The following is a 24,525-nucleotide window of genomic DNA, read 5'->3' as shown; positions in this document are numbered from 1 at the left end:
CTCTCTCTCTACATCTCTCTCTACATGTCTCTACATCTCTCTATCTACATCTCTCTCTCTACATCTCTCTCTCTCTACATGTCTCTACATCTCTCTCTCTACATCTCTCTCTCTACATCTCTCTCTCTACATGTCTCTACATCTCTCTATCTACATCTCTCTCTCTACATCTCTCTCTCTACATCTCTCTCTCTACATGTCTCTACATCTCTCTCTCTACATCTCTCTCTCTACATCTCTCTCTCTACATGTCTCTACATCTCTCTATCTACATCTCTCTCTCTACATCTCTCTCTCTACATGTCTCTCTCTACATGTCTCTACATCTCTCTCTCTCTACATCTCTCTACCTCTCTCTCTACATCTCTCTCTCTCTCTACATCTCTCTCTCTCTCTACATCTCTCTCTCTCTCTACATCTCTCTCTACATCTCTCTACATCACTCTCTACATCGCTCTACATCTCTCTATCTACATCTCTCTCTCTACATCTCTCTCTCTACATGTCTCTACATCTCTCTCTCTACATCTCTCTACATCTCTCTCTCTACATCTCTCTCTCTACATGTCTCTCTCTACATCTCTCTCTCTACATCTCTCTCTCTACATCTCTCTACATCTCTCTCTCTCTACATCTCTCTCTCTCTACATCTCTCTCTACATCTCTCTACATCACTCTCTACATCTCTCTACATCTCTCTCTCTACATCTCCCTCTCTACATCTCTCTACATCTCCCTCTCTACATCTCTCTACATCTCTCTCTCTACATCTGTCTACATCTCTCTACATCTCCCTCTCTACATCTCTCTACATCTCCCTCTCTAAATCTCTCTCTACATCTCTCTACATCTCCCTCTCTAAATCTTTCTTTTATTCCACTTCTCTTTCTCTCTCCTGCCATATGCTGCATCTGCTTCTACATCTATCTCCATCTACTTGCGTGTGCTTGCTTGCAACTCAATAGTCAAATAGTTCATTAGTTAATTAAGTTGATAATTAATGTTTTATTTAATCCTATACAAATGTCAGAAATAAATATTTTATATTCTATTTCCTTTTTTTTGGATTTTATTATATAATCATTAATACTTGCACTGTGAGGTTTTGACATCTCCTCAATCATCACAGCAGCAGTTGAAAGAATGTTTCAGAATCGATGCTGAGGAATATTGAAGCTGTTCTAGTGGCAGAACACTAAAATACTTTATATGGTTTATTTATTACTCATCAGTAGGTTCTGTAGGGTCACTGAGGGAGAAGATAGAAGCTTGTAAGTGTTGTGTTTTTATATATATATTCCATTTTTGGTTCTAATGACAGTCAGCAGAAGCTCTAACTATTGCAGCTGCTTTAATGTAACTGTATTTATTTTAAAAGCACTATATGATCCACACCTTTTCCCTCTTTGGCTCAAAGTTAGGGTTGAGACTGGCGTAATCATACAGTATGACATGGACCTGCCTGTTTTTATGGGCGTTTGTTAGATTTCTGTCTGTTCGATTGTCTGTCTGTCTGTGTGCAGAATACGCATCATATTGAGTTCTCATGCTTCCGTGCTAAACGAGGACACTGGAACTTGGCTGTGAAATGATGTGTATCTTTGTAATGTGTGTTGCATCAGGCTTTGTGGCGGAGCAGTTCCTTTACAACACGGCCACGCAGCTGACCTACCACGGCCTGTGTGAGCTCACGTCCACCGTGCAAGAGGGGGAACTGTGCGTGTTCTTCAGAAACAACCACTTCAGTACCATGACCAAATTCAAGGTAGACAACACAAACACTGTATGTATACAACCTCATTGTGGGTCAGTCTGTGAAGTACATGTCGAGGGCTCTTAAATGCATGCTCACTAAACTAGGGTTTATTTATACAGGATATATAAATTAAACATGTAGATCTAAAGTAAGGTTTTAGGTCATGTTATGTAGATACATTGTGTTGTCGTGGTTGAGTTAAAGGTGAACAAAATAAACTTGGAGTGTCCCAAATACCTCTCTACCCCAGTGTGTGCTATAAATAGTGTGAGTAATGTGTTCACACTAAAACATGAAGTGCACTTCAAGTACAGGGATGCGGCAATTATTTAACTGCAAAAACCAAGTGTGGGATGTTGGACACATGCACACAAACACTCACAGCTTTGTTTATGCAGTGGAAGAGGGGTGGGGCTACGAGGCACTGACGCTGGAGGAGAAAAAATTCCAATACATCCAATTCCAGTCGATGACACTCCGGTGGAAAAGTCTTTTAAATTAGCCCACACACATTGCTAAATCTAGCGGCGTCGCGTTACATACTTTTTATGTCATTAGTAAAGGCTTCTGCTTTCAGTTTTATTCCAATTTGAGCTCCATTTGAGATGATACTATCCTTCGAATATCATACACTGGATGTTGGAGTACATTTAGATTTAGATTTATTTATTTGCTATTCATTTATTTATTTAAAGGAAGAAAACAGAAATCACTCTTTAACTGGTCTGCTGTGGAGTAAGTGGTGCTGTATCAGGGATTTAGAACCTAGAAGTGATTCTCAGTGTTTCGCTTCTCCGTACATTCCGAAAGACAAGACTTTCCTTTAGATTTTAATTTTCTGCCCTCTAATGGACACATTCATTGAGAAATCAATCAAGAAAGACCTTAGCCCAAGAGAGCTCAGTTTAAGGTCCTTTAAGCGTCTGAGGAGACGCCACCAGTCCGTTTCTACCACGGTGTTGGCACTGTACGCAATCTTTAGTGGGTCCAGGGTGTAAGACACACACACACCAGTCTTTCAAAGCACTTCATCAAAACGGCGGTCAGGGCTACTGGGCGATAGACACTGAGGCAGTCGTGCTGTGGTTTATGGTGGACTGTTCGGGTTAGACATATAAACAAATAGGGTTGATTTATTTAATCAGCAGAAACATATTTCACAAGTCATCCAGAAAACCATTTAGAAAGCAGCGGCTCTCTGAGGTTCCCTATATTTATGCATTTTTATTATGGATTTTTAAAAAAAATAGCAGTGCAAAATCCTTTTAGATGTAAACTATACCATAATTCTGTCAATCAGATCCTAGTCCATAAAGTTTTGACAGTTTTTGGGTATATTAGTATTTATGTTCATAGGCAGTCAGAACCTGGTCTATGGTTCAGCATTTAGATGGCTGTAAAAGCAGTTTGTGGTGGAAAAGTCAGTTCATCCCTCACTTGTATGTCCTGTGTGTCCTGATTCCCACCTGTTTAAATAAACCAATAAATTAACATGTGGTGGTTAATAAATAAATTTTGTGTGTTCAGTGTCCTAAAATGAGACAGAAACCTTTTAAAGATATTGCTACTGTGGCAAAGGAACACTGTGCATCTCGGCTACATGTTCTCTAAAACAGAGCAAGTCATTAGCTAAGACTTCACATACTGATACACCCGTAGGTTTTCAAAGGCCTTTCACGTCACTTTTCCTCTGGCTCAGCAAAAGCCTAATAGAAAGCCAGATGCATCTTCTGAGTGCGTAATTAGGATGCGTGGCTTCAGTGCTCTTCTAGTATCTAGTCTGAGTGCTGAGAGATCACAGTAATAGGTGCTTTATGCTCACAAACAGCTCGGGATTGCATGTAGTTACTAGAAATGTAATTTTTTTTATGCATATTTTTTGCATAACTGAGAAATGATGTGTTTTATTAGTATATGACGGATCCCTGCTCCCTGTCCGGTCGCCACAGCAGATCATCTGATCCACATACTTTGATCCACATACTTGCTGGATGCGCTTCATGATGCAACCCTCTCATTTTACCCTGGCTTGAGATTGGCATTGAGAGTTAATCCCTCAGTGGATGGGTTTAGCTCCCGAACCGGGAATCAAACCCAGGCCCTGGCAATGAGACGGCAGGATCGTGCCACTGGACCTCCAGGGAACCAGAACACTGATATATAACTGTTATAATATATACAGTACATGTGAAGCAGCGTTACAGTTACCACAGACAGTAGAATAAGAGGCTTCTTTTTAATATAACAATTTATAAATATATCTGTTTATGGGACGTTATGTTCCGTTATCTCTTACATTACAGTCTAAAAAGATACAAACTGCGGCTTGTCGTGTTAAATCAAAAAAGCACGAAGTCCTCCGTTCTGAAGACCTGCATCGAAACTTACAGTTTTACCTCAGACTGTAGCGAGACACTGACACGGAAGTCTCCTTACATCAAGTTTTACCACATCAACAATAATATGGTATTCAAACAGTACAGTACAGTTTAGCATTTAGCATCTGGTGTACACGTACAGGACTTAGCAGTTACTATAGAAACAGTAATGTATTTAAACAGGCAAATTAAGATAGCAGTTTCGACAGTAGCTTCAGCTCCAAGCTGTGTTATAAAAAATAAACCTTCCGACCAATCTTACAGCGATGCTCAGGAAGTGCTGAGGGTGTTGGGGTCTGTGTGATGAGTTGTGTGGGTCTGTGGTTACAAGATGTGGTTACAAGATGGCTGTGTGTGTGTGTGTGTGTGTGTGTGTGTGTGTGTGTGTGTGTGTGTGTGTGTGTGTGCGCGTGCGCGCGTGTCTGTGTGTGTGTGTGTGTGTGTGTGTGTGTGTGTGTGTGTGTGTGTGTGTGTGTTTTGCAGGGCCAGCTGTACCTGCTGGTGACAGATCAGGGCTTTCTGACTGAGGAGAAGGTGGTGTGGGAGAGTCTACATAACGTGGATGGGGACGGAAACTTCTGCGATTCAGAGTTTCGTCTCAGACCCTCTGACCCTGAGAGCGTCTACCACGGCCAGCAGGACCAGATTGACCAGGTCAGGACCACCTTTTAACGTAGTCGTCTTTACGGGTTCCTTGGTAAATATCCGCTCACAAGCTTTTGTTTTTAAGATGGCTTAGATAGCTCTTTACTTTATTCACTTGTATAACTGTTTATGTGCAGGACTTGATTTTAGAGCCCTAAATTGCTTTAGGGACGTTGTAATTGGGTTTATAAAGAAATAAACACGATTCATCAGTGTCTGGTGTCCAGAAAGTAAAGTCAGGCCTAATATAATGCTGCCACCTCCTGGATAAATTGTAAATTACACCATAAAAATGTTGATTCAATTATTCATTCATTCATTCATTTTCTACCGCTACCTCGGGTCACGGGGAGCCTGTGCCTATCTCAGGCGTCATCGGGCATCAAGGCAGGATACACCCTGTACAGAGTGCCAACCCATCGCAGGGCACACACACACTCTCATTCACTCACTCAATCACACACTATGGACAATTTTCCAGAGATGCCAATCAACCTACCATGCATGTCTTTGGACCGGGGGAGGAAACCGGAGTACCCGGAGGAAACCCCCGAGGCACGGGGAGAACATGCAAACTCCACACACACAAGGTGGAGGCGGGAATCGAACCCCCAACCCTGGAGGTGTGAGGCGAACGTGCTAACCACTATGCCACCGTGCCCCCCTTGATTCAATTAGATTAATCTAATATTATAACTTTGTCATTGTGCAAAGTACAAGCCAATGAAGTGCAGTCAGCATCTAAGCAGAAGTGCATAGTGGAATATTTACAATATATACATATAAGGGTAATATATACAGAGAAGGGGGATATAGGATCTTTTAATTGGACGTTATGAATAATCCTGTGTATCCCAGGTCCTGTTCGGAACCCTATACATCCAACATCACTGTAAAAGAAACCTAATTTCACAAGAACTTTTAATCTTATGTCCCTGCATCCATTGAGCTTTATTTCCCAGAATACCTGGTGCAGTCTTTACCTCATCACTCTCAGGGTTAATGATGCTCTCCCTCGGTTTACTCCCTGTGCTTATGGCTTATACTGCAACTTGAATAATAGATGATTTTTTTTGTTATGTTTCTTGAGTACTTTCAGCTCATGACCTTGCTGTGTTTTGATGAACAGCAGGTGAACAAAAGTTCAGATTTTACTTCACAGGAGCAGCAGAGGGAGCTACAATCACACATGTAGTATATATAGAGGATTTGAGGGTTGTAGGAATCTGGTAAAAAGATGAAACCCATGTGAACACAGTAATAAGCTCCACACACAGTAACCTGATCTCAGGTTCAAACCAGGAAACCAGCTATATTCGTTATCTTTAGATATTTATCAACATTATCACAAAATTCTTCCGGTTGTGGCAAGTTTTTTTTTGTTGTTGATTTTTTTTAATCGTCATCACTTCCAGCCTGGTTACTTCTCCCTGATCATTTGTGAAGGTTAACATGCCTCGACTAACACTTATAAAGCCAGGCACTGCATCTATTCAAACTGCTGCGCATGTTATAAGAGGACAGATGTAAACAGCGTCCTCTATAAAGTTTCAAAAACAAACAAAAACATCAGTTTAATGCACAGAACGCCTTTCGGTGTCCGTGCACTTGACGGCCATCTTACACTATCGAAAACGGTTGTCTTTGAAGACTGTGTGTGTGCGCATGCAGGACTACCTGATGGCGCTGTCACTACAGCAGGAGCAGCAGGTGTCAGAACTGGGCTGGGAGCAGCTCCCTGAGGGTATCAGTGATCTGGAGTTAGCGAAGAAGCTGCAGGAGGAGGAAGATCGCAGGGCATCAGAGTTCTATCAAGAGCAGGAGGACGAACAGGAACAGGCTGCTGCAGTCGCACAGGCCGCACAGGTACACACACACATACACACACATACACACACCCCCTTTCTGAGTTTTTCATTCATGCACATACATGTTAAGTGACACAGGAAAAGAACATAAAAGGGTTTTAGTACCCACAGGCTCCCAGAACAGCTTCAGTGCATCTATAAGTCTACTGCAGGGATGACCACTGAAGAACCAACACCAACAACACCGAAGATCATCAGTTACTGAAATACTCAAATTAGCACCAATAGAGATAATCAGAGATTACTATTTTTCTTCCTTATACTGTTTGCTTAGAACATTAACTGAAGCTCTTAACCTGTTCCTGACAGGCTGGATCACTGTCCTATTAAAGGTGTGTGTGTGTGTGTGTGTGTTTTGTTTTTTAAACATATCCAGTACTGCACACGTTAAGAGCAGATGAATAAAGTTTTATTTAAAAAAAAAAAAGGAATTGGGTCTTGATTCTCTCCATTCATAAATTTAAAGCACAGTAATATAACTTAAAAACTTTATTTAACTAAAATAAACACAAATGTGAGTGCAGTTATCTACAGTTGCTGTTTCAAACACCAGACTATTATGTTACAGCAACAGGATTCAGCAGGTCAGATAGAGCAGTTTTGTTTTCCAGTCACTGTTGCTGTCCTGCAGATCCTTGTCCCTGCTTTCATTTCCCACTCTCTGTCCTGCAGGCTCAGGCAGGAGGAGGCGCTGTGGCTGAAGGAGCGGTCGCCGCCCCGGCAGGAGGAGCAGCAACGTGTTCCAGTCCAGGAAAGCACAGTTCCAGCACTGAGCGCAAAACTAAGAAAGAGGCCAAGGAGAAGGAGAAGTGTGTGATCCTGTAACAGCTCTGCAGCCTGCTCACAGTCTGACTGAAAGGCAGAAGCCTCGTCGTTCCACACTGACTCAGAGCTGCACAAGGAGTGAGAGAGCGTGACGGAGGAGAGGATCTGCTGTTCCTAAGCCACTGGTGCCTGATGCTGTTTGCTCTCTGAGCTCTGAACACACAGCAGAGCGGATCGGGGGATGAACTCGCACCACGTCTCTGATCAAGCTTGCCTTGACCTTCCTACAGCCGCACGGTGCACTGCGCTTGTGTGGAGTGACCTCACGCTTCAGGATGGTGGATTTTATAGTGCACCAGAGAGAAATAATGCCACCGTTTTCTTCTTTTCTTTTTCTTGATTTCTGTTACTGCAGTTGTTTATAAGATGTTTTATAAGCTGTTTTATAACACACACACACACTTGTACACAGAGATGCAGTTTTACAGGCAGGATCTTTACACTGGGACAGAGAGGATGTAGCGGTAGCAGGACTACATTTCACACTGTAACGGTGTTACATGACGTGCCGTTCAGCTTCTGGGCTTCTAAGGATCGCGCCAAACCTATCTTCACTTGAAACCGTTGTTATTATGCACTAAAGTCAGGGGTTCTGGATCAGTTTAGTTCAGGAGCGGGCGATATTGCGAAAATATCATCACAGCAAATAATCGATCATTTGTTCTAACAAAGTGCCAGTAAATCAGCAGTGCCACATTTTAAAAGATTCAGAAAAAGCTGAGATTTATTTTACAGTGAGCAGTACTGATGACCGGCCATGGCTTGCAAGACAAGATTAAAACATAGTGGAACAAAAAACAATAAGATGACCTGTTAATAAGAGGTCCAGTGAAGGGTTTAACGTTATTTTCCTAAATGATGTAGATGGTCAGCACTCTGGTGATATTTTCAGAAAACAAACCTCATCATTTCGCCCACCGTACATCCAGTTGGCCAACTGGGGTTTTTAAATCCTTCGCTGTATTGCGTCTCTCTTAGAACTAACGTGTCCTGTAGCCAAAAGTTTCCGTTCAAGATGTACATGGTGCAGACTGTCCTCGCTCCCTCTGTGTGCTTTAGGCCATGTAAGATTGGTAGAATGCACCATGTTCCTGCAGGAGTTTATTCCGCCAGCCCCGTCATAGTCCAGCGCTCAGCAGCAGCCCTGACTTTCCCCTGGACATTAAAGCATTACATTTCCCTAGACATGTTTCTGTCTCTGTGAGTTGCCACTTTAATCTTTAATATGCTGCCACTTTCTGAGCAACTGCCTCAGTGATGTTTCGGATTGTAACGGATAACTTTATACGATTTAAGCAGTGTGTTACTTCTTTATTGCTCGTGCCACAGCTTCTGCTGTTGTATGTCCACACTAATTGTGAGAGCACTGTGTGTGTAAATATGTGCACCACTACACCATAGCTGTGCAATGTAACTCAGCACATTATCCTGGTTACTGCCTTCTCCTGACAAACCTTTACTCGATACATTCCAACAGGATGTTTTCAACTCGCATAGAGGTGTGCGTGCACAAGCGCACACACACACACGAGACGAGGAACTGTAGTAGAGGGTAGGAGCCCGGTTCAAGTCATGCTCGTGTTATGAGGTTTTTTTCTGAAACACCTCAACTGTTCTTAATGCACCTCTGTTGACATCCTCTGTTTCGCCTTGAAATGATGAGTTTGGGCCATCTGATTAGATGTAATTTCTAAATTAAAAAATTGATTTGCTTTAAAATAATTGTATGTGCCAAACTAGCTCTACAAGTGTGAGGCATCTTGCTAGTGAACATGGCCACCTTTACTTTCGTGTGAAGTTGCTAAAGAAGTGGCTTACACAACTCAGTAAGGAAACGGCAGTTGTGATTCGAGGTCAACAGGTGTTTTAAGATTTTACAATGTTTTCAGTAATGGTGCATAATGACATGAATGTGGTAAAAGTACACCCTTTGAACAAAATAGATTTGCTTTGTTGGGGTGTGTGTTGGGGGCTGTGTGTGTTGGGGGGCTGTGTGTGTGTGTGTGTTGGGAGGCTGTGTGTGTGTGTTGGGGGCTGTGTGTGTGTGTTGGGGGCTGTGGGTGTGTGTGTGTGTTGGGGGGCTGTGTGTGTTGGGAGGCTGTGTGTGTGTGTGTGTGTGTTGGGGGCTGTGTGTGTGTGTTGGGGGCTGTGTGTGTGTGTTGGGGGCTGGGGGGGTGTGTGTGTTGGGGGCTGTGTGTGTGTGTGTGTGTTGGGGGCTGTGTGTGTGTGTGTGTGTTGGGGGCTGTGTGTGTGTGTGTGTTGGGGGGCTGTGTGTGTTGGGGGCTGTGTGTGTGTGTGTGTGTGTGTGTTGGGAGGCTGTGTGTGTGTTGGGGGGCTGTGTGTGTGTGTTGGGGGGCTGTGTGTGTGTGTGTGTTGGGGCTGTGTGTGTGTGTGTGTGTTGGGGGGCTGTGTGTGTGTGTGTTGGGGGGCTGTGTGTGTGTGTTGGGGGGCTGTGTGTGTGTGTGTGTGTTGGGGGGCTGTGTGTGTTGGGGGGCTGTGTGTGTGTGTGTTGGGGGGCTGTGTGTGTGTTGGGGGGCTGTGTGTGTGTGTGTTGGGGGGCTGTGTGTGTGTGTTGGGGGGCTGTGTGTGTGTGTGTGTGTGTGTGTGTGTGTGTGTTGGGGGGCTGTGTGTGTTGGGGGGCTGTGTGTGTGTGTGTGTGTGTTGAGGGGCTGTGTGTGTGCACGGATCTCTGAGGCTCACAGGTGAGTGAGTCACGTTTGTCTTATACAGGCCTTTAATGGCCAAACTCTGTACAGAAACACAGCTTTCAGCTTTTACAGGAACTTTTATACCACACACACAGTTGTAGGTGTGAGAGGAGACTGAGATAATCTGTAGACTTTTCCATAGAGAACCACTCAGGCCTTCAGTGATGCAACACATCCTCCAGTGTTTTGCTGTGCTAAAGGACAATTAGTTAACTGTGGTCAAATACAGGGTTAGAACTTGGGTTTGTACACAGAACGGGGTACATGTGTGGGGTAGAGCTCACGCACAGCATTAATCAAGTCGTCAACAGGAAACGGACACTAGGCCTTCTGTTATTTCCACATTTCACATGACCTGAACACAGCGTCTGTACACATGCAGAGCTCAGCAGTGTGCTTCACGTCTCTAACAGTTTGAAGCACAGCAGTAAATTTAAGAAACAGACATTTGGCCTCCAGGATGCTGTTTGACATTTAACTGCATTTACAGTTCAGTTGCGTTAAACAAAACCAAGGGTTTATTCAACAGAGCTCGGCAATATGGGAAAAATATTTATTTTAGCTAAATGTATGAGAAAATTATTCTTAATTATTGTCGTAATTGTTAATGAGCTCTTATGTCAGTGTTCGTCATATAACTGTGCTTCAATAAGCAGAAAATCCTATCAATAATGCAGACTTTATAACTGGGAACCAGTCATTTCTGCCTGCAGGCTTTCTGTGGCTGCTCAATAGAACTCCCCTGATAAACAAGGAAAATATCACCCAGTTCTAATCAACAATGTGGGTATAGATTTTGCTCTTGATTAATATGCTGTTTCATGTTCCAGGGGCCTCATTTATATAACAATACGATTAACATCTGATTTTCAACTTAACTTGTGATTTATTTTTATTTTTTTGGTGGAATTTGTAACGGAAGCTTCACTGCTATCAATATTGATGATTGAACTGTGCTGTGGGACATCAAGGTGCATTTGAAGGACTTTTATTTTGCCGTTGTAATTGGTTCTGCACTGTTATATCAATTGAATGCACTAATAAGGAGCAAAATACCTCATTTTCTACAGAATCAGATGCCAGATTTAGTGTAAACACCCTGAAAAGCTGAATCATGCTAATAAAGAGGATGTGACCATTAGAAACATTTACAGGGCTACAAACCATAAAGCTTGTATGGAGAAAAGCGGCTTCTTTCTTCAAACAACAAAAGTCTTGTAGACAGCACTGCTTTTATCGCATCATTTGCAGTAATGCAACATACTCTTAGTTCATGCATCTTAAACCACGGTCATGTCTGTGTGATGTTACTAATGAACTGGATGTGGTCTGAAGCAAATATTTAGGTATGACACGTCCATTACTTGTAGCAGAATGGCTTTAGTAAGAGACACCAAATCTCTTGGCTGATTACACACAATTCTGTCAATTAAATGTGTCAGCAAACTAATTGTCTAAGGCACAGGTCCATACCCTGGTCCTGGAGAACCCCCCCTGAACCCCCCTGCCCTACTTTAAACACACCTGATTGAACTAATCAGCTTATTAACAGCCCTCCTGATTTGAAGTGGGTGTTTTACAGCTGGGGTGAATCTCACTACATGCAGGACAACAGGATCAGGAACCTGTGATTTAAGGCCATCCTTTTAATACACGCTGATGTTACACTGGGGTGAGTTTGTAAACAAAAATCCTGTGCCTGCTTTGCCAAAACCACCCCGATGGAACTCCTCATCGAGGACGCTTGGGTTATTTAGCATGAATGTATGGTCTGTACCACAAATGGGTCGAATCAAATCTTGCAAGAACCTCAGTGCATCGTTCTTGATATCATTGTAATGGATTAGTTAAAACAAGCTAAAATTCACCACGCATGTTTAGAGCTAACAGTGACACTGAGGCAGTTAAAATAATGTTTCTATTTGTACTTCCTTTCTATATCTATTTACACTTAATCTTTACAGTTGCATTAAAGGCTGGATATTAAAAAGTTCAATGTTCCTTTGCATTAACAATGGGTTAATTGCTTATGTATATATGACCAAAATGTGTAAGTTAGCCCAACATACATGGTGTGTAAAAGTAGACAGACATTATCTGTAACAAGCCTTAGACGAAGGACAAAAACCTCCGATTAAAGAAAAACGCACAGCGAGACCTGTTGCATTGTGGTACTTCACAAAAGAATGTATTTTAGTGTTCTGACCAGAATACAAACACTTAACAATCTGTAGGATTTAATGAAGCGGCAAACCCAGAGCGTTATGAAACAGGAAGAACACACTGCATGTCTACTGCTACACACAGCACTGTTCCCCAATGCTGCACTGCCTAGTTTTTCCAAAACACAGTTTAAATACAAAAACAAAACAAAAGTTCAAACTGCACAAGCTGCTTGTACAGTATGGTGTGCTAAAGTAACAGGTCTGTGCACTTTTTACAGTTCACAGAACAACAGCTGAGGAACAAGTCCTACATTTATTTTAACAAGGCTCTATACAAAAAGGGTTGTTTACAATATTCAGTCCAACCATTTTAAAAACATCAAATATCTCAAACTTAAAAAAAGCAAAGAAATTAAGTTATAAAATGTGTGTGTTTTCTCTCGTTGCAAAAGAAGACTGGGTTGCTAGAACCTCCCTTTGAAGGGTTTGAATCCTCCACTGCTGCCAGCGATTGGGACGTTTGTGATCTGGACGATTCTGTTCAAGCCACCAGAGGAATGGCTGCAAACACAAATACATGTTTTTACCACCTTTGTACTTACATACACACACACACACACACACTCCTAGCACCCATGCTTTTTCCTAAGGAGTTGAGTCAAATCTACCCATAATTGTTAACACAGAGGTTAGACCCTTTCTGGCTCCAATGCTCCCACTGGTAGAGAATCTAGCATTTGCTAAATAACTGTTATGAACAAGCAGCTCCATGAGAAAGGAAATCTGTGCACACCTGGAATGTGAAGCCATCATGGCAGGTCGACTTTCTCCAATGCACCGGTTATCAGGAAAACCTCCGCTCTGGGAGCCACTGCTATGCCACTCCTTTCTGGGTCCCTGATCCCGGCTATGTCTCTCCACCACCACCTGCCTTCCACTGCTGAAATGCTACTCAAACAGAAGAAACGAGGTCAATAAGGATAGATAAATCAAGGGCTACTTACAGTGGATTTCATATACAATAAATAATGAAAATAAATGCCTAATAACTGTTTGCACTAATCAAATGTAAAGGCTTACCTGCTCACTCATGACGGCAGGTCTGCCTCCATCTCTGCTACTGAAGGTGCCCCTGCCACGGTTGGCCGAGGTGGCGCCTCTAATGTTGGGGCCCGGTCCGTCTCTGCCAGAGTGCTCTGGACGCAGCCGCACTGTTCCCCTGGTACAACACACACTCTATTTAACAAAACTGGTCAACCATAGCACAGAGCCATATAAACACTTCAGATAACTGATTCCACCAATTCCAGTTATTGATAACTTTTCCTATACATTTTACTGTACAACCTTCCAATCCTGCTGGTCCATGTTTTTACCTGACATCAGATGGTTTGGTGTTCATGCCACCGTCATTTTTCCAGCCAGTATGGCCACTATCTCTGGCTGATCGAGAGTGGCTCATGGCTGGAGGAGGAGCTCTGCCTCCTGCTGACCGTTCAGGTATTGACACAGGGCGCCGTTCATCTCGGTCACGAATATCCCTTCTGTCTGTGTCCCGAAGATCAGAGCGTCCGGATGGGGGAGGAGGCTCAGCCCGGCGCACGCCATCAAAGCTTTTAGGATAACGCTCAAATCCAGAACCTTCACGCCGTGGGTCAGGACGATTCTTCTTAGCATCTGGTTCACCATCAAATCGATTCCGCCTAAATAACCAAAATGGTCAGTTTATAATCTAATGGAACCTTTACAAAGCTATCACTTGTTTAAAAGTCATCTTTAGGCAAACACTACCCCAATTTACTCAGTCATTATAAAAATTACAGGGAAAAAACCCTGAAGCCAGCTATTGGGCTATTGTTCAGTATCTAAAATACCGACATTGATGTACTAAAATGTATTTTTTAATATGCACCGTACCTGTCAAAGTTAGTGGGTTGGACTGGAGCACTATCTGGGAAACGTGTTCTGTCTCTGGAGCTGAAGTCAGTGAAGCGGCCCTGCTGTCGGCTGCTGTAGTCTGAAGCTTGGCTTATACGGCCCTCTGACTCTGGCTGAATCTTCTTATTGCCATTCCAGTAAGAGTCATCTCTCCTGAAAAAGGCAGATGATTCAGTAAACATGCCTCAAATTACATGTACATTTTACTTGGATTCTGATAGCAAATACCCACAAGTCTTTTACTCCTTGTAAAACTCTCACATACACACACACACACACACACACACACACAGGTCTGCTCCTTCATACTAGTGTAACCTTATAATGAAAGGACAGAATGCCTCAGCAGCAATGGGCTGTGTACCTGTGGTCCACGTCACGGCCTCTCTTCAGGTTGTTGCGTTTCTCCTGCTCATAGCGTAGCTGTTCTTGTTGCCTCCTCAGCTCTTCCCGCTCCCGAGCCAGGCGCTCAGCTTCCTTTCGTCGCTCCTGCCAGTCACACACCACCAGATTAAACAAACCGAATCAGAAGGCTTTCACACAGGCAAAAGAAGTCACATGCAGCAGCGGAGTAGCTGACCTGTTCAATGCGGATCCTCTCTCTCTCCAAGCGCTCTCGCTCCATGCGTTCACGTTCAAGTTTCTGCCTCTCCATCTCCAGCCTCTGGCGCTCACGCATCAGGTTCTCCCTCTCCTCACGCTCACGCATTACTCGGATGCGTTCACGCTCTCTGCGCTCTCGTTCTGCCATCTCACGCCGCCTGAAAGTGAAAAAGCAGTGTTAGGTATTTAAACACTCATGGTCAGGTTTTTTTTGTGTGTGTGTGTGTGTGCGTGTGTGAACAGGGTTCACCTGCGCAGTTCCATGGCCCTGCGGACTCTTTCCATTCTAACCATGCGCTCACGCATCCTTTGTTCCTTCATCTTCTCAAATGGAAGGATGTCCTTATTGCCACCTTTATTAGGAAAAGGCCTCCCTTTCTTCATCGCTTCTATCTGTGGGAACATTAACTAACGTTAATTAAATTGGAATATCACACGAAAAACTAGAGGAAGTGCAACACTTCACACAGAATAAACTCTGTCAAAGTTTATTTAAACAAGCACACAACTATGATCCAGAAATATGGCCGACTGTTGAAAGACAAAGGAAGCAGAACAAATATAGAACACACAAACCTGTTCAGGAGGAATGAGCCATCTAGGGCGTCTATTCATCATATTGGGTGGCGCAGGCTGAAAAACGAGAGGAATTTTCTAAAAATAAAAGCCATTTACATAAAATACAGAACTGATCAATAAGAATGGTCCTAACGAAAAGACATTATACATCATCAGCACCTTGTCAAAACGTCCTCCCCTTCTGAACGGTGGCCGCGGTTTGTTGAAGCCTTGCTGGCCTTTAGACTGGTCAAGCATTAGCATCTTTCCTGGACTCTTCCCTGCGGTAAAGAAACATAAAAAGGTTTAACCAGGGTTCCTACAGGTTTCTTCAAGTTAAATTCAAGTCTTTTTAAGACCTTTTTAAGACCATTTATATAAAAAAATTATCAAATGTGGAATGGGTAAAAGATAAGCCAAGCAGTGTGAAAAATAAAAACATTTCAGTTTTCAGGCCACAAGAAAGTTTGACGAACAATGTTAAGTTGTTTAACATGAGCTAGCTACTTATTCCATGCTGGGAATATGGGGAACTGAGAGACCCCTGAACAATAAACATCGAAAATCAGAACTCAACAATAAATTAAATAAAATTAAGAAACACAGTCAACTCCTTAGCTCTTCACTCAGGGCAGCAATGTCTTTATCAAGGACAGCCAGTTCCGTCAACTTCTCCTTATGGCCTCTCCACAAGAGGTTGGACCTGGAGATCAGGTCAGTGTTGGTGTGGAAAACCCAAAAGCTGTGCGCAGATCCACTCTAGTTGCGGCCATAGCTGGAGGGTCTGCAGCGCTAGCAGCAAGCTGGCTAACATTAGCTCCTGTTGCCACTTCAGGCACATTAGCAGATAGCTGGCTAACATTAGTTGGTTGAAACACGCAGGCGATGGAAGGAGTTTGTTTTTGTCCATTGAGAGCGTTTATGTGCTTGGACGACTTGGCATGAGACTCTAATGCCTTCATTGTACCTAGCTGAATCCTTTTTTTGCATATGGTGCAAAACACCTCAAAAACGTTGTCCTCCACTGGTTTTAACCAATGACGAAAAGAGTCTTTATCCAGCCACGCTTCATTAAATTTACATTTCCCCATAACCTCCATATCTTCCCCATAGCTACCATAATTGGTAGCTAGCTAACGTAAAAACAAACTTTAAAAATATAACTGCGTGCGTCAGTCAACCTTTCCTGTCGAATGCTGAGATTTTCATTGATTTCTCGCGCTTCTCCTTTGCTTGTTGTGTTGTGTTGTAGTCTATGGCTGTGGTGTCGTAGCATGTGATCTTCCTTTACTGAAGGCATCGCGTGTTCGCCGTATTTTGTACGGTGACCCGGGGCTGCGCTGCGTTCTCAATTATTGGTTCCACCACTCTTTTATACTACGTCATTTAATCAAAATAATCGTGGTTGACAAATGAAACTTTTGAGGAAAATTACAATATGGAGAAGTTACATACAGCACAATTTTTAAGACCCAGACATCAAAATTCAAGACTTTTTAAGGTATTATTTCCAAATTAATAAATTCAATGCTTTTAAGACTTTTTAAGACCCCGCAGGAATCCTGTTTAACTCATTGCACCATAAATGCAAACCAAACTTACCAAAGGTAAAAGGAAAAACATGCAAACTGCTGGTGAACTTACGCCCATGCTTTTTCTCATCCTTCTTGGAGTCAGAAGCAGAGGCAGAGGATGGAGCGTCAGACTTCATGCTTTTGGATTCCTGTTTCTTGAAAGATTCTTTGCTGTCCTTCTCAACTGGCTTCTTTTCTTCCTTTTTGAAGGAGGCCAGAGTCCTGTGGAGATGTTTCCAAAAGCAGATGAGAAAGACCGTTCACGTGCAAGAACATTTACGTACAGGCTCAAGAACATTTAAAAGTCCTTACTTGCTAGCAGTCTTCAGCCCAGTAGAAATGCGCTTCTCCCCTGATGCTTTATTGCATCCTGTTTTATCCTCTCCATCTTTTTTAGAGTCTTTCTTAAAAGGGTCACTTTTAACCTGAAGCACAAAAACCATAAGATGTGTAAGTAGTGACGTTATTTGCCTGCTATCTTTGGGCACTTTGGACTCGAGATTTTGTTCCACATTAATGAATACAATATGAATACAAATTAAAAACAGTTTTCACATTAAATGAATTTCACTAAAACACTTAAATTCTACACTACCATATTTACAAACAAAAAAAATGTTCACATCTACACTAGAAAAGGAGAGAAGTAATGAAAGTCTTGTTTGGGCTTTGCACACACAATAACTGAACTGGAGAACTAAGTCATTTCTGCCAAGCAATTTGATTTGGTGCAAATGACCAAAAGTACATTCTAGTTGCAAACAGAAATACTGTACTAACATTCTACATATTTTTGTTTGCTGAAACCTTTAGAGACAAAGCAGAAAAGTATGAATGATTTATTGCAGTTCAGTCCTTACTCTGTCCACAGATATCTGCTGACCGTGGAGCTCAGTGCAGTCCAGATGGGATATGCATCGTGCCACTTCAGCACTGGAGGACATTGTTACCAAGCCATAACATTTAGCACCTGGGCTGCGGGCATTGGTGACTACTTTGGCGCTGAAAACCTTGATTAACACAAGAAAACAAACATGCAGGTAAATTGGAGAAAAGATTACATTTGAACATTATGTAAATTAGCATGTAAATACCCAAAAATAAATAATTTTCGAACCAGAAAAAGCACTACTCATAGTACAACGTGTGCCTGTTCCCAATACAGCAGGCACGTACCTTGCCATATTTGCCAAAAAGATTCTTTAAATCAGCTGCTTTAGTGTTGGACGACAGGCCGCTGACCCACAGATTACGAGTAGAGCTAGTGCTGCTGTTTCCTGCTGAATACAGACCACATGCAAACAGGTGAATATACAACAGTGAAAAAGTTCATCTTCCGTTGTTTTACTGTTTATTTAGCTACAATGAATACCTAATGAAAAAGCCAGTATTCTGTATTTGGTCATAAAATGATGGCCCATTTACTAGAAATGAACGGATATGGGAGAGTGAATTACAACGTATTATTTGGGGCTTACCCATCAACATATCTTAAATAAACTAATGACTAAAAAAAAATCTCTTTCATGTTAAATTTGGGGGGGCTATTTTACATTGTAAACATTACAAAAAAGCACCACTGATTTCTGGAATTCTGGAGGAAGAAAGAAAAAAAAGTGTGAGAAATGCATTCTTACCTTTTTCATCTTTTGTGCTCTTCCCATCTCTGTCTTTAGAGGCACTAAAATGTAAGTTTATGAAAGCAACAGAGATAAATGAGCAAATCATACAAGAACATGGTCTTTTTTGGGCAATGAGGTACATATTCATATAAAACAACCATCCTTCAAAATGCTGGTTTGGTGCATTACAAAAAAATGAATGAAAAAAAAGAGAAACAATCCCCATAGGTAAGGCTTGCACTTGGGTAACACTCCAATAAGGCTTCTTTCATTGCTTTTCCACAGAAGCAAGGTGGGTCAAGTTTTCTGCCAATTTATTCTCTTGGTCAATGAAATCTTCTGGAGTGTGTTCAACTTCTCAGCGAATCACTTCATTGGACTGATAAACCCCTCTGTCATCTCTGGGACTATTGCTCTTTTTAACCCATAAGTATGGACTGGAAAAGGCAATAAAAGTGCTGGATATGCGAGAAACAGCGGTGTTCTCATCTCCTCGCTTTATGCCACCCATTACCCAACTTCAAAAAATGGCCAAACAAATCAAAGGAAACCAATGGCAGGGATTAGGTACAATGAGCAACTCGTTATGGGAAAACAATCTTGCAGCTACTCACAATGCTGAGTTTTTAGAGATCTGGAACCTGGTAGAAGTATCTTAAAGAACTGACATAGAAAGACAAACCTCTTTGCTTGACCTGCTGCCCCAGCAGAAGAGGGGCCTTTCTTCCCAGAATCCTTTTCTTTGTCTCCCGTTTCAGCTTTCTTCAAGGCCTCCCTGCTGTCCTTCTTTGCATCAGTCTTCGGGCTGTCGTCTCTCTTACAATCTTTGTGGCTGTCCTTTACTTCGGCCATCGAGTCTGCCACCTGCCTCGTCTCGGCAGAGGCTTCCCGCTCCTCGCAGACCTTGTCTGCCTCAGAATCTGGAAGTTTCACATGTTTACCTGTTTCCAGGAGGTCGTCGCCATCCACATCCAGCGTGATGGCATCTTCAGCCTGGATGGTGACGGATATGTTATCATCTTCGACCTCTTTGGCAGGTTCGGAGGCGGCTTCGCTATCCAAGGCCTCCATCGCTGGGACTTCAGGTTCGACTTCTGCCTCAGCCTCAAGATCAGGCTCCAGCTCTGCCTCAATCTCAGGCTCTGCCTCAATCTCAGACTCTGCCTCCAGGTCTTGCTGTGCCTCGGGCTCGATGAGGCCATCCCCGTCGGAGAAGGATTTAGTATTTTCACGAGTAGCATCATCAGAATCAGTTATATCTGAGGGATTTAACAAGGATAAAACATGGCACAAACACATTGTTTAGCATTCACACCTCTGAGCTACGTCACCTAGAAAGTAGAATAGAGAGCAAGTTTAATGTTAGTGGTCATCGGGGGTGAGGAAACCACACGTTTAACACACAACATACATTCCTTAGAAAAATGGTGGGATTCAACAATCTTCTAAGTCATCTTTCTTATAGTGTAGAGAATACAATCCAACCGTATTCTTCCTTGGTTCAATCTTGAAAGGATCCTTTTCCCCATTAGATGAAATGCCTGGCAGGTACTTCTCTGGGGAACAGTGCAATATACTATCAAGTCCACTTTTCCATCAGTCTCAGGGAAGCCACGAGGCCTTTCAAGGCCATGTTCAGCATCATCTTTGGAAGGTTGACCTGGAGAGTCCAGAACTCCTCGTCAGATAAAGGAGGAAAAAAAGAACACCTCAAACTTTCTGATGCACAGGAGAGACTGTCTGTTCGTGCCACAGCACTCTGTCCACAATGCTACTAAGAATCTGCACCATCTGTGCCTTTCCAGTCTTCATTGCATTCCCGGCATGGTCATTTCTGTCTTGCTGCCATGATGCACTGCTGTCAAAAAGAAGAGTCGAGATGACAATCTTCTGCACTTTTATCCAGGGCATGCACCGTGACTCTGCTTCCAATCAGTCAGATTTAATGTCCACAGCTGAAAGTAACTGTTGATGCAATGTTGCTTGACCTGTAGTGAATAACGATGTTGACGGGTCCTTGTGTTTATGATAAGCATCCTCTGTGATTCAGAAGCTGCAGGAAGATGGCACTTTTCATGAACCAAGTACTATTTATAATTTGTTTGATATAATGCATTTGAAGAGAACCTGTAAAATAAAATCTCTCGTTTGATGCAGCAGTTGTGCTGGACATTGTGTGAAATGTTTTTGTTAAGGTGCTTTTGTGGTCTGTCCATAGTGAGAGATGAGGAACTGTGAGGTGGTGTTGAGGTTCAAAGGTAGAAAGAGAGTCCCACCTTCAGAGAAGCAAAGAACCTGTGGAGCCTAAAAATGTTATCAACCCACACTAACTTGAGACCAAACATACCTTTCTCAGATTCCTCCTCTTCAGGCTCCTAAGAAAGAAGAGACCAGTTAAGGAACAGAGCTCATTTTATCTTTTTATATGTCACTCAAGTTAATTTTTAAACTAGGATTCAGTCATCCCCCATGAATTCGAGATGTCTGAAGAAAATCATGACAAATAGTTTTCCATGAAGGCACTTGCCTTGGAAAATGACTCCTCTTCCATTGTCAGGTCAACGTCAGAGTCGTATCTCCTTCCTGAACACAGAAAGCAGCACAGCAAAAAGGTTGAGATGCACTCAACACAATGCTTGAGCATTAAACTAAGTCAAATACGGTTTAGTTTGGCTGTACTGCAGTATCAGCCAGTAATGTTTAAATTAATAAATTTAAAGCTACCCGAGTCCCTTCTTTCACTCTTAATGATTATCTTTAAAGGTTTATGATTAAATCATATTTACCTTTGGATTTTGCATTCTTTCTGGTAGATGTGTCAGCTGAAACAGGGACCTCAATGTTTTCTGGATCACCACCTTCATCTTCTAATGCCTATAGTTAGGAAATAAAATATTACATCCTCTTGTACATACACATGAGCATGCACAGCCAGTGGGTTCTGAATTTCAGAACAATAACCTTCAATAGTAGTAAAAGTTGTTTTTTCCTCTTTTCCAATAATAACTCGTAAAGATTCAATTTAAGTTTATTTGTATAGCGCTTTTTACAATTGACATTGTCTCAAAGCAGCTTTACAGAACATAAACATAGAACAAAAGGTTAACATAAAGAATAATATAAAGATTAATAGAATACAAAATTCAAGATTAATATTAGATATATTTAGTTCACAAAGTGTATGTATTTATCCCCAATGAGCAAGTCTGCGGTGACGGTGGTAAAGGAGGAAACCTTGAGAGGAACCAGACTCGAAGGGGAACCCATCCTCATAAGGGTGACACTGGAGGGTGTGATTATAAATATACAGTCTAACAAATGTTGTATTGATGCAAAAGATGAAATATAACATCTTTACGTTGGTCATCAGTACAATATATAGGTTTTGTTTTTATTCTCACAGTTATGTTTTATTATGGAAATGTATCTTTAGCCATACATACATATTTTATATATATATACACACACACACACACACAGAGAATCATAGAATCAGAATCAGAATCAGCTCTATTGCCAAAGAATTTGTTATTAATTCGGTATTAACTAATAACACTTTACACACAATTCAGGGCCACAGAACTCTTTCGTTTTGAACTATTTCCTCCTTCTTTCCAGTTGCTGTCTGAATTCACTTTCCTGTCTATTTTTTATGCATGACAACAATCAACCAGTCACTTTTTTTTTTACACTCCCTGAAACCAGAAATCACTACAAGTAAAGATAAACACTCGAGGCTTTTCCCGGTGGCTGTACACAACTATATATAGAGAGAATAAATAAATAAATGTATTGAAAAACTGATATGCAAATTAACTCCCATTGCACGTCTGCTAATAAACACCACTGATTTCGGTTGAGGCCCTGCAGTATTTAGCTTTTTAAACGAATTTGTTTGTGTGCTGCATTTGAAAAAACTCCCATCTCTGATTATATAAGTCGAATATAATGTAATTATTTGTCTAAACCGCTAAACGTTAGAGAACTGAAATATAAGGCCAGGCACGCGCAGCTAGCTGATTAGCAAGCTAGCACACTCGAAGCTACGCCATTAACTAGCTAAACAATAGTTATTCGGAAAAATAACTATTTTATCGCCACAGTTTTCCTACATATATGAATGTATATAGAACCCGTGCATTTTTAGTTAAAATAAGCTAATAGCAAAGCCTGTTTTACTTGCTAATAAGCTACTGGATAACAAACAAGCTTATGCAGAGCCATAGATATAGATATCTACGATGCAGAGCTAGCATTAGCGTTAGCATTAGCTTCAGATTTTTTTTTAAGCGAATTTACCTGTTTCAGTCTCGCAATCAAAACATTTTTCACTCCTGTAACGTCCAAATTCCTCCGCTTGAGTTCGGTTTTTAAATCAACGACGCGTAAATCCGTTATCTTCTTAGTCTCTGCTGAAATGGCCACGGACGCCATTTTAGTTCTCCGCTTCTGTACGACGAAGGGACTTCGAAGCTGACGTCGCCGCGCGGTGACGTCAAGACGTAGACACGGGTTTACGGAACCAATAACATTTTATTTATTTATTTATTTATTTATTTATTTAAATTAATGCCATAAACCAACAACACAATGAGATACACTGTCCAAAGTACAAATACACAGCAACCAAAATAAAAGAAATAAAAACAACAATGCCAGAGGACAAGAACAAAATGATAACAAAAAAAAGGAAAAGAGTGCTACCCTATACATCATATCTGCTTACAATATTATAAGCTCGAATTGCCTTTTGGCTTCGACAATTACACAAAACAGCACAATAAAGCTTAAAAGCATTTTTAAAGCAAAGAAAATTTGCTTTGGAGTCAGACCATTTCATTTTATGAATGTGAAATTTTCCCATTAATATTAACAATTGTATGAAATATGCCTTCTCTTTTTCAATCCCATGATCATTAAAGTTTATCATTATATCGAGTCCACTCAACTGCAATTCAATGTTCAATTTGTTCTTAATTAAATTCTCCACATCAATCCAAAATATTTTTGTATGTATGCAATGGAAAAACAAATGAAAAATAGTTTTCTTTTCACCTTTACAGAAATTACAGGAGTAATCAATATCTAATTTAAACCGTTCCAGCACATGTTTTACTGGGTATATTCTATGCATTATTTTAAAAAGAGACTTCTTTTACTTTATTATTAACATAGAATTTATCCACTGTTCGCCAAGCTTTACGCCAATTCACATCCCCAAACACAGAAGACCAGGAAAAACGAGCTGGAGGATAAACAATATTATTAAGTATATTTCTAATATAGTTATTCAAGACTCTATTTTGTACAATATTTGTATTACCAATAAATATCTTACCCTTGATATCTGTAAAATTTAGATCTTCCTCCTGTAATGCATTCCTCAGAAGGATCAATACTTTTTGGGGAATTGCATCCATTACACCAATAACACCATAGATATCTATACATCTATGCAATAACACGAAGAGCAACGTCATCGTCGTCGTCATCATGAGAGAAAGAATATCTTTAAATGAAAACAAATGTTTATTTACTTACAGTGCAATAGCACGTTTAACCTTCCTATTTTCCCTGGGTCTTTTTGACCCTGCTGGAAGGTTTTAATGTGTCATAACTTGGGTTTTCTTCCACATATTTGCCTGAAATTTACCAGGATTGTTCCAAATTATGAACTTTGCAAGTAAAATTAATTTTGTCTATTTTCATTGAACTATGTGTTCAGACCAGTATATGCTATGTGTTTTGGATCCTTCTGGGTCTTTTTGACCCGGCCACATTTAGTGGGGCAATAGGTCACACTTTTGCCCTTTTCAGCGTAATGAACATACATACAGACACAAAAATGCACACATAAAATGTCCACAAACACGCACCCAAAACAC

At 41.5% G+C, this 24,525-nt stretch overlaps 2 protein-coding genes across 5 annotated transcripts in view; one reads left to right on the top strand and one right to left on the bottom strand.

The window, feature by feature from the left end:
* Positions 1-9,474, top strand: part of mindy2 (MINDY lysine 48 deubiquitinase 2) — a 31,127-nt gene extending 21,653 nt beyond the window's left edge. The window contains exons 6-9 of one of the 2 annotated variants that reach the window (XM_060859289.1): positions 1,623-1,765; positions 4,618-4,788; positions 6,430-6,645; positions 7,320-9,474. In XM_060859289.1, coding sequence (XP_060715272.1) covers positions 1,623-1,765; positions 4,618-4,788; positions 6,430-6,645; positions 7,320-7,472 — 683 coding nt within the window. In that variant the 3' untranslated portion in view covers positions 7,473-9,474. The remainder of the gene's footprint in view (positions 1-1,622; positions 1,766-4,617; positions 4,789-6,429; positions 6,646-7,319) is intronic. The other variant, XM_060859290.1, reaches the window with a different exon arrangement.
* Positions 9,475-12,341: 2,867 nt separating this feature from the next.
* On the bottom strand, positions 12,342-23,129 carry sltm (SAFB-like, transcription modulator). Of its 3 annotated transcripts, none has more exons than XM_060859125.1 (20): positions 22,940-23,129; positions 21,427-21,514; positions 21,168-21,223; positions 20,988-21,015; positions 19,323-19,899; positions 18,656-18,699; positions 18,195-18,298; positions 17,879-18,028; positions 17,331-17,443; positions 17,089-17,240; positions 15,625-15,725; positions 15,463-15,540; positions 15,137-15,279; positions 14,864-15,044; positions 14,648-14,772; positions 14,263-14,436; positions 13,722-14,048; positions 13,426-13,564; positions 13,139-13,293; positions 12,342-12,906 (listed from the first exon to the last, which is right to left on the bottom strand). In XM_060859125.1, exons 1-20 carry the CDS (start codon positions 23,072-23,074, stop codon positions 12,810-12,812), a joined length of 2,967 nt encoding a protein of 988 aa, XP_060715108.1. In that variant the 5' UTR covers positions 23,075-23,129; the 3' UTR covers positions 12,342-12,809. The 3 variants fall into 3 exon arrangements, with proteins under 3 accessions (XP_060715108.1, XP_060715109.1, XP_060715110.1); XM_060859126.1 differs by having other exon boundaries at positions 18,195-18,295; XM_060859127.1 differs by having other exon boundaries at positions 15,463-15,519; positions 22,940-23,128.
* Positions 23,130-24,525: the final 1,396 nt, after the last annotated feature.

Source organism: Tachysurus vachellii, chromosome 23, assembly GCF_030014155.1.
Source record: "Tachysurus vachellii isolate PV-2020 chromosome 23, HZAU_Pvac_v1, whole genome shotgun sequence".
NCBI classification, from domain to species: domain Eukaryota; kingdom Metazoa; phylum Chordata; class Actinopteri; order Siluriformes; family Bagridae; genus Tachysurus; species Tachysurus vachellii.
This window is presented reverse-complemented; position numbering and strand designations above follow the sequence as displayed.